At 41.0% G+C, this 15,454-nt stretch overlaps 1 protein-coding gene across 1 annotated transcript in view; it reads left to right on the forward strand.

Annotated features, from left to right (window-relative positions):
- Window positions 1-3,386, forward strand: part of Mrc1 (mannose receptor C-type 1) — an 81,657-nt gene extending 78,271 nt beyond the window's left edge. Inside the window, exons 29-30 of the mRNA XM_069990447.1 lie at window positions 1,205-1,246; window positions 2,467-3,386. Of these exons, the coding sequence (XP_069846548.1) occupies window positions 1,205-1,246; window positions 2,467-2,714 (290 nt within the window). The 3' untranslated portion in view covers window positions 2,715-3,386. The remainder of the gene's footprint in view (window positions 1-1,204; window positions 1,247-2,466) is intronic.
- The last annotated feature ends 12,068 nt before the right edge of the window (window positions 3,387-15,454 follow it).

Genomic DNA, 15,454 nt, shown 5'->3' on the forward strand with positions numbered 1-15,454 from the left:
GAAATAGTTTTATTCTTTCAGTCGGTTTGATTATTTTGAAATTGTTCTGATTTTTAAATTTTCCTTAATTGTTTTTTTTTCTTTTTGGCCAGTCCTGGGACTTGAACTCAGGGCCTGGGCACTTGTCCTTGAGTTTCTTTTGCTCAAGGCTAACATTCTACCACTTGAGCCATAGCACCACTGCCCGCTGTTTCTGTGTTTGTGATACTCGGGAATCGAACCCAGGGCTTCATGCATGCTAGGATAGCACTCTACCACTCAGCCACCTTTCCAGTCCTTTAATTTTGTTTTAATATGGCATACCCTCTGCAGTGTCACAGTCTTCCTTCAAACACCTTGTAACACCTCAGACTTCCATGGGCTAATTTCAAAACCCTTAGTCTAGAATGTATATGGCTAGATTGGGAAGGTAGATTGTTTATCTTAAGTAAATGTACATAGAGGTTTCAATTCCATATGTCAGTTTAAGATTACAGTGTAGTTGATATCACCTCTTTAATCATTCCCCTCATCCCATCTCTCCCATCCCTTCAGTTTACCTAGTTCTATTTTCACATACATACATTGAATATTGTGACTGCTTCTCGCCATCCCTCAACTCTCCATTCATTAGAGTGGGTTGGTTTTAAAAGCACCAGTGCTTAAGTTCCACCTGGAGGAACACATTGTGTGTATGTGTGTGTGTATGTGTGTGTGTGTGTGTGTGTGTGCGCACACACACACCAGTCCTGGGGCTTGAATTCAGGGCCTGGGTGCTTGTACCACTTGAGCCACAGCCCCATTTCAGGCTTTCTGGGGGGGTAGTTAATTGGAGACAAGAGTTTCATAGGCTTTCCTGCCCAGGATAGCTTTGAATCATGATCCTTAGATCTCAGCCTTTTGGGTAGCTGGGATTACATGTGTGAACTACCAGCACCCAGCAAGGAACACATTTTCAGATCTTCCAATATATTTAGGCCTATTGTCTAGCTATAGGATGATGTAATGGTACAGACAGATGGAAAGATACCTAGATAGATGGTAGATATATAGATATCTTTTTCTATATCTATCCATCCATCAGTCCATCCATCCATCCATCCATATCATGTCATAGCATCATAAGCCAAACATAGAGAGTTTCATACATCTCTGAGCCAAATAAAATGTACTGTCTACATGTAGTTATTGTTTTTTTATAACTGTTACTATTTTTTTTTGCCAGTTGTTGATGCTGAGACTACTCATACATCTGTTACAACAAAAGGTAAGGCCATGATTCATTTCATATGAGTAATATTACAACACTTTGTTTTGAAGGCCCATTACTCCTTTCCTAGGCTCCCTGCACATTTTGGTTGCTACTGGAACTCAGAACCTTATGTTCTCACTTGGCTGTTTTGCTTAAGGCTGGTGTCCCACCGGTTGAGACACTTTTCCACTTCTGGATTTTGCTGGTTATTTGGAGATAAGGATCATGTAGCTTTGTCTACTCCGGCTGTCTCCAAACTATGATCCCAGCTCTCAGCCTCCTTAGTAGCTAGGACTATGGATAGGCAAGAGCCACTGGCCCCAGCTCCATGCCCTTTTAGTAGAATTGCTTGAGCTATGTCTTAATAACAAAGTCATTACCTTGAGTGATAATTTAGAAAAGGAAATCTTATAGCCAGATTTTACCCAAAGAAATCTCTTGGAAGCAGTGTTTGCTCTGTTACAAAATAATTCCCTCACAAGATCCCAGAAAGGAATTTCTCTCCAGAATTCTATGGTATCTATCTGTCTGTTTCTCTCTCTCTCTCTCTCTCTCTCTCTCTCTCTCTCTCTCTCTCTCTCTCTCTCTCTCTCTCTCTCTCTCTCTCTCTCTGTCTCTCTCTCTCTCTCTCTCTCTCTCACAGCAAAGTTTTTTGTTTGAATTTTTGTAGGCAAGAGGGAGTAGATGACTAATCTGATTTTACTCACTTTGCTGGCTTTTAAAAAACCCAAAATGAGACTCATGGCTTGCCAATAACTACCTGATTAGCCTTTTGTCTACTACATTTTACTTGTAATATTGATAAGTTAAAATTTATACTAATATTTTTACCTGTTTTTCATTTGTTTTTAATAATTATTGTTATTATTTTATCTTCTCATATTTGTAATGCAGCCTTGGATTATTTTGCAAGAAGGTACACACATATACTTTAATATATATTATATATGAATTATTATATAGTATAACATATTGCATATAAATTATTATATCATATATAAAATATATAGTTTTACAATTATATTAATCATCTTGACTTTTTTTTTTTACAAAACATCTTGTTGGCTTGTTTTCAATGTTTAGAATTCTGTTTGACCAATAGCACTGAAAAGAGTATTTATGTATTAAAATTTCAACAAGAAAAGCTGTATTGTTTTCTATCCATATTTAACGCTCTCTATTCCTTTGCTCATTGCCTTGTTTATTTATTTGTGTACTTCTTTATTTATTTGTAGCTGACTCAAGGAAAATGGAGGCTTCTAAACCTACTTCCAGCGTGGCAGGAGTTGTGGTCATTGTGATCCTGATTCTCATAGGCGCTGGCGTGGCTGCCTATTTCTTCTATAAGAAACGCCGCATGCACCTACCTCAAGAGGGAGCCTTTGAAAACACTCTCTATTTTAACAGCCAATCAGGTTCAGGAATGAGCGATACCAAAGATCTCATGGGCAACATCGAACAGAACGAACATGCTATTGTCTAAGATCATCACATGACTGGGTGATATGGGAGTTTCCAAAAGTTGGGACATTTTAAATTCTCTATTTCAATGTGACTTGTGTCTTTTAAAAATTAGTACTGTACTGGTCTTTCCTTTGCTTTATTGAAGAAAAACGTAATTGCTTACATTTTCTAATCTGGCAAGACATTATTGTTATTATTATTATTTTACAATAGAGAGCTAATAGTGTTGATGATCACTTTAAAAAAATATTCCAGGTGAATATGCCACACTGGAATGCTAACCCTGATGTGTTTGTGGTGGCTCAGGTCACCTTCATGCAGATGACAAGAGCTCTAGAAATTACCAACTATTTTAAAATAGTTTAAGGAACATCTAAAGAGATGCTACCCACTACAGTGCAATTCAACAACTGGAAGACCATTATAAAGCAAGTACAAATAACATCAAGTGGAATAAAAAAATTTAACTATTGTTGATTTCATTCCATTTACTTAGAACTATATTTGTCAACACAACAGTAAGGATACTGAGAATTTCATCATCCCCAAGCAAGATGCTACAGACTGAATACTACTGTCCTGTTATTTGTATATCAAGGAGGCAAAGATGTGACATAAAAAATGTAAATTTGATTACCTGGGTGTATTTAGATAATGTGAAATAAACATTAAAGACAAGGTCTATTTTTAATAGATTTGCATTTTGGTGATCTTGCTAAGTATAAATTTACTTTAAAATGAAATTTCCTTACACTTCACTCTTAAATAAATATTATCAGTAGAGGAATACTAAGTTAAACTCTTCATCTGTTTGGAAGGTATGTTTTTAAAATACTGTGTGTAAAGTGAATTTTCTTACTAAAATAATTTGCATAGTTCCCCCAGACTTCCCTTTATAACATTGAGCTAACTTAGAATTCAACAATCAGAGGCACTCTTAGTAGGGATTGAAACAGTAATCAACCAGTTACATTCATGGATGCCTATAATTTCAGCAAACAGGAGACTGAGATAGAGAATCGTGAGTTGAAGGCCAGCCCGATCTACAAAGTAAGTTCAAGGCCAGCTTGGGCTATATAACAAAACTGTCTCAAAATAAAAAGCATTCTAAATATTAATTTTCTCCCTTTAGCAATTCGTTTTTGCTTACGAACCTTGCCTTAGGTAAAGCTTTATGTCTTGTGAAATATTTTGTAAGTTTCCCATTTCCATACAGGTATACTGCCCCTTTACTTAAGGGGTTGGTCATGTTCTGATTTTGACTTCATATTTTGATATGTTTGATATTTGGCTGGGGCAAGTTATGATATAAAATTAACCGTCAGTCCCCTGTATGTGGCAATGATTTTTGTCTGCTTTTTTTTTTGCAGAGGGAATAGAAAGGCAATTTAGTCTCTAGTACAGCTGGACAAATAAATTTTTAGAAATATTTGATAGTCTAAAAATTTGAGACAACCTCGTTATATGTAAGTTTTTAGGATTGTCATCAAATACATGAAGACTCTCATTTACAAACAACTCAGGGCATTCACTCTGGTGCATGTACGAATTGAATACTGTTTAGGGGCATTGAATTTGACCAATAAGATTTATGGATTTTGTTTTTTACAATGACATAGTCTGTCTCCTGCTCCCTGCCTTCCTCTTTCTTCTCTGTTAGAGAGGGTGTGCTCACATAGCCCCCACAGTGCTGGAACTTGGCATTCCCTTGCCTCAGTTTCCTGAGTGTTGGCTGAGAGATTGGTGTCACCATGCCTGATAAAAGGTAGTTTTATGGTGCGTCCGTCCCTTCCACTAGGCTGAGCTAGGGTACTACTACTTAATCAGCCTTAATCAAGGTGCTCTGTAAAGTCATGTTACAGATATAAAGTCCCTAACCAGTCGACATTAATTTGAAGACACTGTTATGGGTGGGGCTCACTTACCAGATGCATGGTCTTAAGATAGCTTTTTTTTTAGTGGAGGGGGGGGAGGAGGGGAAACAAAGAGCACAGTTTCAGCATGTGGAGCTCCAGCCCTATCCCGATTGGATTGTCAGAACTGATTGTCCCTTTCTGATGGCCTGTCTAATGGACTTCTGACTTACTTAGCCAATGTGGCTGGCATAACAGTACAAGTCAAATCCTGTAATATATCTTGATATGTACTTAGGTAGGTGGGTATGTACAAGTTTTCTCTATTTTCTACTGGTTCTGTATCTATCATTGAATCTTGATTATTTTACCATTCCTAGAGGGACAGCCACACACATATTTCTTATCCCACTAAAACCTAGACCAAGTATATTCTGAAGTCCTGAGTCCCCACAATACTCCTAGCCACCCCACCTTCATGCCATGCAAGAGAAAGAGTGATGGAAGAGTATTTGAGATGAAGAGTCAAGAACAACTATGATCAACACATCTTAGGCAAATTTTATTTAAAAGAACACAATCTTAGCCAAGTATCACGCATGCCTGTAATCCCAGAACTCCAGAGGCCAAGACAAGAGGACTGTGAAGTTTGCCCCGCTCCAGCTCCCGCCCCGGATTATAGAAAGCCAAACAAGGCCAGGCAAGGCACTGCATTCCTCGAAAGTGGAATATGATCACAAGCGGAGGGTGGGAAGATTGAAGTTCGAGATCAGCCTAGGCAAAATTTTAACAAGACCCATGGCAACAATCAAGCTAGAGCTTGTGGTTAAGGTCTATAGTTCCAGATACACAAGAGGCCTAAATAGAAGGATTGAACTCTGAATTTGGCCCAGGCAAAAAGTGAGACTCTCTAAGAAAAAAAAAAAAGCAAAATCGATCTGGAGGAGTGATTAAAGAGCTAAGAGAATGCCTGCCTAGCAAGTGTGAAGCCTTGAATTTAAAACTCCTGTACTACCCAGGTGATAGAGGCTTACACCAATAATCCTAGCTACTCAGGAGGCTGAGATCTGAGGATCATAGTTCAAAGCCAGCCCCGGTAGGAACGTCTGTGAGACTCTTATCTCCAATAAACCACCAGAAAATCGGAAGTGGCACTGTGGCTAAAGTGGTAGAGCACTTGCCTTGAGCTGAAGAGCTGAGGGACAGTGCCCAGGCCCAGATTTCAAGCCCCATGATCCACCAAAAAAAAAATTAAAATTAAAAAGTGATCTGGAAGCTTCTGTCTTGATGTCAGGGCGGGCTTGGGGAGCAAAGCCAGTTGAATAAGACACCTGTACACTCTTGAAAATGAATAGACAGCATCTGCAGGGAAAGGGGTGGACAGGCAGGAAAATGGAGGAAGATTTGATCAGAGCCATGGAGATGAGAGGCGGCTGGGCATGAAGCAGGAAGAAGTGGAGAGAGACATCGCACATTCCTCACAGGGCTTTCTTCCCTGTGTGGTCCTCCCGCTTCTCCTACCTCCAACATGACAATGTCAGGCAATCAATGGCTCTAGTAAACTCTCAAAATTTAGCATCAGAGACCTGCAGAGACTGAAAGCACCTGAGAATGGATGCATATAGCACATTGACTTTTCTCATGAACAGAGTACTAGGCAGGAAATCCTATCTTTCCTTTGGGGATGTGAATATTACTTACAATGCACTTAGAATGGATGACAATCTATTCTTTGTTGACACCTTAAGAAAAAATCCCAAGTTAATTAACTGTGTTCGGAGGTGCATTGTAATCACTGGGGCTTTGCTGTAGGCTCAATAGACCAGAATGGGAAAATGGGACTAGGGATGGCTTTAGTTAACTGAACAAGCATAATTCAGGTGATACCACTGGATCGTGAGGGCCTAAGGTTTGAGAGTATCGATCCCCACCTCAGGTGTTGAAACTTCATTGGCAATGGATGGATTTGCTGGTGGGGCTCTTTAAAGAGATTGTTAGGAGCCAGGAAGAGGACTCCTCCCTTGTAGCTGGGGTTGGGGTCTTATAAAAAGAGGCTTCCTACTGCATTTGGGAAGTTAGACCTTCTTCCTATTCCACGTGAGGTGCAGCTTTATTCTTTGCTTTTCTACCCCTGGACCAAGGATGAAGCTGGATCATCTCGGGGGACACCAGCATTTTAATCTTGAACCTCTTGACCACCACCATGGCAAGACGGTGAGTTAATTGGTTCTTTATACATTATCCAGTCTGTAGTAGTTTATTATAGCCATATGAATCCATGGAGACATTACATCATGTTAAATAGTGTTACCTAGAAGGTACTCTGTATGACTCAGGGCTCCTTATCTGCTCAAATTCTCTGTTATGGGAGAGCCAGTGGGTGAATTTCCAGGTTTAGAATGGCAAATGAATTTCCCCACTCCCCCTTTTTTGTTATTGTTTTCTTTCTCTTTACCACAGAGAAGCTTTGGCCAACACTCATTATGTGATCATTTGTCTATTTTCATGTTTCTGTTTTTTCTTAAGAAATCTATACTATGTCCAAATATCAAATCTGAAAATTTCCTTAAAACTTTGTTTTGGGTTAAGCTTTACTAGATGATAACGTCAAGATGATAGCGGTAACAATTTCAACTGGAAATTTCACTCAACCCACTCAACCGAGTACCAGGTGTTAATATTTCTTTAGTGCTATTCATTCTGCAGTGCCCTCTGATGGGCAGTTGTTGGCATGGCTCTCTCTCTCTCTCTAAGCCCCACTGTGCTGTGGGGCTCTACATTATTAACTTTACTCATGGCAGCTCTGCACAGTGGGTTTTGGTAAGGATTATTGATCCCCTTGAACTCACTGAGAAGGATTAATGGAAATCTTTCCTATCACAGCTTTCTCCTATGAGTCAGAGTCTGATTACAACTCCTGTGAGCCAAATCCCCTAGGAGTTTGAGAGTGCTACAAAGCTACATGCTCTGCTCTCTCCTTTTTTTTTCTTTCCTATTAATTGAAGTGTTTTGGGGCAGAAAGTTCAAACTTTTTGGATCTGTTCTTGATTCATAAACTTAGCAGGAGTTTTGCAGGGCATGAAGAAACTGCAGGAGCTTGTTCAAACCTCAGCTATCTCTGGGTGGTACTTAAGAGACTTGGGTCTAAGCTCTACAATGTGCATTTCAGTCGCCATCCTGGGAGAATCTGAGGCCTGTGTCTTTAGACTGACTTTCATGAGCACTCTGTTTGGGAGTCCCTTTGCATTGAAGTAGCATTTCTGGGTGCCAACTACGTTGGAGAACTCTGAGAAGCTGATTAAAAAGAAAAGGACTGAGGATACAGCTCAAGTAGTAGTGTTTGCCTAGCAAGCTTGAGGCTCTGAGTTCAATCCCTAAGAATGCCATAATAATAATAATAATAGCGTTTCCCCAAAGTGTTAAAAATTTCACCATCTATTGGGTTAGCTGAGCCACTCTTTCTTTCCAACAATTAACCAGGAACGTAGAAGCTGAAATCTCATTTTGTCCTCTTCTAGTTGGATCTAGAATGTTTCCCAGGCTGGGTCCCAACAAGGCAATACTGGGAAGTAATGAAACTTCTGAAAGGTGGGGCTCTGGGGGAAGACTTTAAGTCATTGGGGATGTGTCTGGGAGAGGACTGCAGAACCCCATCCCCTTCCTGTTTGTTCACTGGCTGTGATGGATGAAGATTTGCTCTGCCATGCATCCCTGCCATAATGTACACCTCAGGCCCCAAAGGAACAGATCCCATTAGGAGCAGCTGTAAATCGAAAACTGTAAACCCAAATAAACCTTCCTTTCTTATCTGTTAATTATCTTGGGTATTTTGTACCAGTGACAAGAAAGCTAAGACAGTACTTTCCTCCTGTGTTCCCTTCTACCTTCCTGGTGCTAAACTCTTCCCACATCGCCTTCACTAACACTGTTAGTGAATATGTGCAAATGAAGATGTCTTACTTATCCAGTCCTGAACTATGAATTCTGAGCGGAGAAGCCAGATATTCTGTCATCCTGGGCAGAGCCTAGCTCTTTCTTTGGTCTGGGGGTAATAACAGCAACACATTTTTTTCTTTCTAGAGATGCCCATGTCATAAAAATGCTAGCCTGCCAGGTTAGAGTTTACCCATCTTCTAAAAGCCCATAAACAAAACTCTGATGTGATCACGTAAGTGAACTTAGTAACCCAGCTTTATTCTGTCTGGAAGAGAGAGGGCAAAAGGAAACAGAAAATACCTCCACTTCTTTGTGATAAGTTGCAGTAAGTATTTCAAAAGACATTTTGCTCTTCTTCAATTTTCTGCAACTTTGGAATACCACATGACTAAAACAAGGGAATTGATGAAGTGTCTTTCGCCTATCATGATGTGCTAAGACAAAGCATGTGACCAAATAGATTCTGTTGACTGTCAGGCACAGTATAGGGATTGACTAGGAAACTCAAAGGCCCTAGCTCTTGGGCTGGTGTACTGGGAAGAAGACTGTAAAATGTCTGGCATGGAAGGAGGAAGGATGTGGGGTGGATAATCTGTAGGAATCTATGTCTCTGAATATTCTATATTTAATCTAGCAAATGTTGGCTCCTTTGAAAAAGTTCTGAGCAAAGAGATAGGCTAAACTTCTATAGTTTCTTATGCTAAACTTCCATAGTCTCTTACGCCTTTTGTGTTGTTGAATTTGTGACATATAAAGTCCTCATGCTGTCTGTTGTCAGGTGCTTATACTATAATCGTAGGAGGCTGAGATCTGAGGATCATGGTTTGATGCCAACCCTGGGCAGGAAAATACATCTCCAATAAACCACCAAAAAGCTGAAGTGTAACACAAGTGGTAGAACACCAGCCTTAAGCAAAAAAAACTAAAAGACAGCACCCAGGCCCTGAGTTCAAACCCAGGTACCTGTGTACACACACACACACACACACACACACACACACACACACACACACACACGCAGTTCTCGTTTTATCTGGGCATGCCAGTCATTCCTCAGCTCATTTGCTGCCATGTGTCCCTAGACTGTCACTGAAAATGAACTTTATAAGAATTGCTTTGGCCTCAAGAGTCTGTTTCATACTGCTTGTGGCCTGCTTCCTCTGCTGAGAGTCCCCCTCCCATCCGGATGCATGGCTGGATGCACCTGCTGTTGGCTCTAAGTCCCTGTGATCTACACATCCCAAAGCAGGCAGTGGGATTCTTGATCTTACTCTCATACAGTGTAGAGACTCAGGGCAGACCTGCAGAGCAAGAAGAAAGCAGACCTGGTGGGGGCGGGGTAAAGTGGGGGGGGTCCTTTAGCCTGAGCAGCTGACTTGAACTCCATGCCAAACAGCAAGGAATCTGGCACAGATCTGTAGAGTCTCAGCCAACTGGGGCCTCTGAATCCACAGCTTTCCTCTGGGTTCCCCTTAGCATGTGAAAAGTTCTTAAACTTGCCTTGCTTTCCTCTTTGTCCTTGTTTTAAAGCCAGCTTTCTGTTGTGAAGGGCCGCAAAATGTTTTAGGGTTTGCCTGTGGGCAGAGAGGAGCAGAGAGGAGCTTGGGGTGCTATCAGGTAACTTTTCCTGAAGTTGATTCTGGGGGTATCCAAGCCACTGTGTTCTTTTGGACTGTCTTCAACAAGCTCATTCCACAGTGCCAGGCCTCCGGATAGCAAAAGAAAAAGCACTTATAAAATACTCGCTCCTTCACAGGAAACAGAATGTTTTAGCCAAGACAGCATGGCTGCCAACAAATCTCACATAGACCAAGACAGAAAATGAAAAAATAAAAAATCAAGCACCATGGAGGGAGAGCACTTACTTGGTAGAAAAAAAAAAATCCTTCCCTAACAATTCCTATTGTTCATGTATCAAAAGATGTTTAGGTAGTTTCCATAAAAACAAATGAAATCTTCATGGGCAAGATGCTACACACTTGTAATCCCAGCTACTTGGGAGGTAGAGGTTAGGAGGATCATGGTGGGAGGCTGTCCTGGGTCAAGTGAGCATGAAATGCTGAAAAACAAAAAGTTAAAGAGGTATGCCTCCAGTGACAGAATGCTTGCTTTTACAAGTGCAAGGCCCTGGGTTCAATAGGCAATATTGAATCAGAATCAAGAGAGAAACATGGTTATTTCAAGGACTAGAGACTGCACAAGATGTGGGTAGCCATTACTGACGTTTGTGCATGTCCTAGCTCTGACTTGGACCTATTTAACCTAATGGAATTTCCAGCATCCATTGCACTGGTATTGAAACACCCATGTATAAAATGTGAAGAACCCAAACAGAGAACTGTCTTCAAAGGTTGTCACTGGGCCCCAGCCAAGAGTACAAGGGGTCAAAGACTCTGTGTGTTTTTCTGAGCACCCAATTCGAACTTCCAATCCTGACACATTTGTAAAGGGTATCACCCTGGAGACATTAGCAAAACTAAAATCCCCTGTTCATTTGGGTAAGCTTTCAGACCAAAACATCAACCACAGGTGATCACCATGGCCTTCTATGGACTTGATCTCTTAGGAGAACCACAATCACTGCCAGCTATGACATGAACAACCAGCACAAGGGTCACATGCCCTGAGGCTGGAAATGAAGGACATGTCCACTATCACCTGGACAGCACCGTGCCTTAAAACATCCCACAAGGAAGCTGACTTAGGATGCAAAGAGCTGATGACTGGAAAATATGGTGTGAAATGAATGCTACTTGGGACTGTCTTGGCAGAGTGCATTTATAGAGATGGTAAAGATGGCCAGCAACAAAGCCAAGACTGCAGATGGATCATGCCAAACCTGCTCCTGGTCACAAAGCAAACAGCTCTACCTGGCAAGCTGTCTTCATTGCTCCTGCCATGTTTTCACCTTTCCAAATTACCAGCAGGACTGTACCCAACAGAGCACTGAACTAGTAGCCTAGATTATAAAGCAGGCACGGAAGGACAAGTGCTACTTGTGTTTGAAGTGTGTTTACAGGTCTTGGGGGGCATTTCTCTTTTGAAATGTGTGTAGGTTTTACATCAAATTGTATTCTGGACATTATTTTAATGTAATTTAAGAGATACCCTAGGTGCCTAATAGACATGATAAAAATAATTACTGAAGACTCCCTTTTAAGCTGGGCACTGGTGGCTGACCCCTGTAATCCTAGCTACTCAGGAGGCTGAGATCTGAGGACCATAGTTTAAAGCCAACCTGGGTAGGAAAGACTGTGAGACACTCTTATCTCCAATTAACCACTACAAAAGTGGGAAGTGGCATGGTGGCTCAAGTGGTAGGATGCTTGCCTTGAGCAAAGAAGCTCAGGGACAGCACCCAGGCCCTGAGTTCAAGCTCCAAGACTGGCAAAAAATTAAAAAGGACTCCCTTTAAAAAAGTTATATTGACTGGAAAAAGACAAAAATTCCATTGGTGTGTGTGGAAGGTAATCCCAACTTTATTGTGGACTTGTTTCATTGTGACATTAAAAACAAAACAAGACTTTGGTATTTAGAAAGAGTGTGTGTGTGGATATTGATATTTTCACCCTTTTTAATACAAAGTCGTGCTTAGAGTCAGTCCATTCTAGTTAGAATTTCTATGAAATGTTTGATGAGTAATAGTTTTTGTTTTTGTTTTTTAAAAATAGTCCTTTAATTAAGAGAAAAAGTCTCAGGATTTAAAATATGTGAATGGGTGAATACAATATTCATGCCAGTGAATTTCAGATTTATACCTTTGGGCTCAGTTTCTACTTGGAACTTTTAACTGGGCTACTTGCTTGCTCTAGTTGAATGTTTGACAGATTTAAAATTCACAACTGGAGCACAGCCTATTCCCTGTGTGGGTGCCAGTCCCACAGCCTCCTTCTTGATGCATGACAGCATGCTTTATCCAATTGCTGGGTGTTTCTACATTCATAATATTCACTGGACCAAGAATGGGTGGGAGGAGCTGGCCGCTGGTGGCTAATGACAGTAATCCTAGCTACTTAGAAGGCTGAGATGTAAGGATCACAGTTCAAAGCCAGTCTGGGCAGCAAAGTCTGTGATAGTCTTATCTTCAAGTAACCACTAAAAAGCCAGAAGTGGAGCTGTTACTCACATGGAAGACCACTATCCTTGAGCAGGAAAAAAGCTTAGGGATGGTGCCTAGGCTCTGAGTTCAAGCCAAGGACCAGTACACACACACACACACACACACACACACACACACACACACACACACACACACACACACACACACACACACACACACACAATGGGTGGAGTATAGTCTTGAGGCTGTAGATCCTCCTATTTCATACAAGCTGTAGCAGTAACTTTTACCCAACAAAATATATGCTTGCTGAATTCAAATGTTATTTGTTGAAGTCAATGTTTTCTAAGAATCATTTTTGGAATAGCTGTGGATAAAAGAGGCATTTCTCTAATAAATTGTACGGATATATTTTCCTTTATATTTTAACAACCCCAGTGGGTTGTTAAAACAAATCCATCAATTTGTTCAAGAAATGTATTTTTTTTCATATTCCAATCCAGAAGCTATAATCTCAGTGTTTGTTGGTATCAGTGTTTTTATAGAGAGAAAAAGCCAAAATGATTGACATCAGAGATGTCTCATGTCTTTTACAAGAGCCAGTTTTTTTTTTTATCAGAGACAATACCTTAAGGATGAAAGATAAAAAGCACTCTTTAGAGAAAGGAGAGAAGGAAGAACAATGTCACCAGCATGGGTGTAGCATCCATGGAGGACTAGTCTACCACATTGGACTGAAGCTTACACATGGACTAGGATTACAGGGAAGGCTCAGAGGAACACTAAATACTTAGCACTAAATCAAGATAACTCTCTGAGGCTCACTCAGTCTCTTGCAAGGCAGATCTCCTGTGATTTCAGGACCTGTGTCTTAAAGGATCTTCTCTTAAAGGTTTAGCAACATCTCCCAACACTGCCAAACTTTCAACAATGAACTCTTGGGAATCAAACATGTCTGAACCATCTTGAGAGTGGGCAACACTGAAGAGGCTGAGGTAGGAAGATCATGAGTTTGAGGGTGGCCAGGGCTTCATAAACAGATCCTGCTTCAAAATAACAGCAAAACAGTTCATACAGAGCCACCTGTGGTCATTTACTCCTGTAATTCCAGCAGTTGGGAGGCTGAAACAGGAAGATTACAAGTTCAAAGCCAACCTGGGCTACGTTGTGAGAAGCTCCTCCTTGCCCAACCATGAGAGAAATTGGTTTTAAATCTTAGTATCATGCAAATAAAAATAAAGGAAAAAGAAAAAAAACCACATTACTTCTTTTTTTAATTATTATTTATTTTTTATTGTGAAAATAATGTACAGAAGGGTTACAATTACATGGGCAAGATAATGAATACATTTCTTATCAAGCATTGTAGCCTCCTCCTTTGTTTCCCCTTCCCATAAAACCCACATTACTTCTTAGTACTCAAAAATATGAATAACTATTACAATGAATTTTTGGCAGTATTTGGAGCCAAGCCTGGGCTTCAAAACAGGTTGGAGAGTGGTCAGAAAACAGGAGGTAAGCATTAAGAAGCGATGACAGTCTGTTGGGATGTGTCACACTGTAATAGCTTCCTACCTTTCCAGCTTTGGCACCTCTTTGCTTTCCAGAAAATCCCTACCTTTTATTCCATTGAGAGTAGTCAGGACCTTCCATCCACTTCTGCTTTGTGACAAATTCCAGCAGACTGCCAACAACCACATGAGCTCGCAAAGGGATCCCTGCCCTTGTCAATCCTTCAAAAGAAACTCCAGCCCTCGCTCATACCTGTCTGGCAGCCCCTGGCAGACTTTGAAGCAGAGGGAGGGCCTGGTGGTGCTGGTCTCCTGACCCACAGGAATGGTGAGAATAATGCACCTGTCTTGTCAGAAGTGATGAAATCTGTGGCAATTTGTCACACAGAAATGTAGTACAGATCTTGTTTACATGGTGCTTTGCTCGGAGTGACTCAGAGTAGCTCTGAAAGTTCATGCCATCCAGATGATGAAAATACATGCTGTTGTCTCAAGCTGGGTATCTGTGTTGGTCTGTGGCCCAAAGCAACAGAAAAGTAGGGGGAAATGTCCTTATGGTAATAGGGGTTTACCGGTCCCATGCCGAACTCGGAAACCAGGGCTTCTGGTAACTTCAGCCATAATCCTTTCACCTGCCTTCTTTCAAAGGCCACCTTTAGAAAGGACTAATTAAACAGATACTCAATACATGCTACTACCCATTATAATAACCATGATTTAGAGGGGCTGGCATTTTGAAAAGGGAAAGAAGATAACATAAAGGGATCATGAAGCGGTGGCTAGAATTTGCCATAAAATCTATAGGTAAACACTGCGGGTGGTATGCAAATAGTTACAAAGGTATTAATAGAAACATGATAGACTCTAGGAAGAACTCAAATAATGTAATTCCTTAGACAAAGACAAAGCCCAACAAAATAAGCACCAGGAAATGGGTACTTGTGAGAGGGTAAGGGGCCTAGGGGAGGGGGGTTGAATGAAGGAGGGATAGGGAGGAGAATGCAGTCAAGAATGTATTGTATATAGTACAAAAGAAAGTAAAGGAAGGGGTGGGTGGAAGAGTAAGATGCGTGGTATTCTCAAACCACTTTGTTGAGTGGCAACTCCTTTGGACAACCACTTAAAGATTTTTTTTTTTTAAGGGACTATGGATCCGGAAGCATCTATCTCATCATTGGGGACCCCATGTTCTGACCAGCTATGTCTACATAGGGATAGGCTGTGGGGAAGCTTTGCAGATATGGGGATGTGCTGCTTGCAGCTGGGTCAGGAAGTGATGGATGATGGCAAAGCACAGTTACATGGAAGTATCAGCAGGATTGGCTAATTTGGTAAGAGTTATGAAATTGTTTCCCTTTTAGGAAGCTCCTAAGTCCTTGAGAGTTGGGTGGGGCCAAGT

This window comes from Dipodomys merriami, unplaced genomic scaffold (genome assembly GCF_024711535.1).
Source record: "Dipodomys merriami isolate MVZ:Mamm:240054 unplaced genomic scaffold, mDipMer1.0.p SCAF_4, whole genome shotgun sequence".
NCBI lineage: Eukaryota > Metazoa > Chordata > Mammalia > Rodentia > Heteromyidae > Dipodomys > Dipodomys merriami.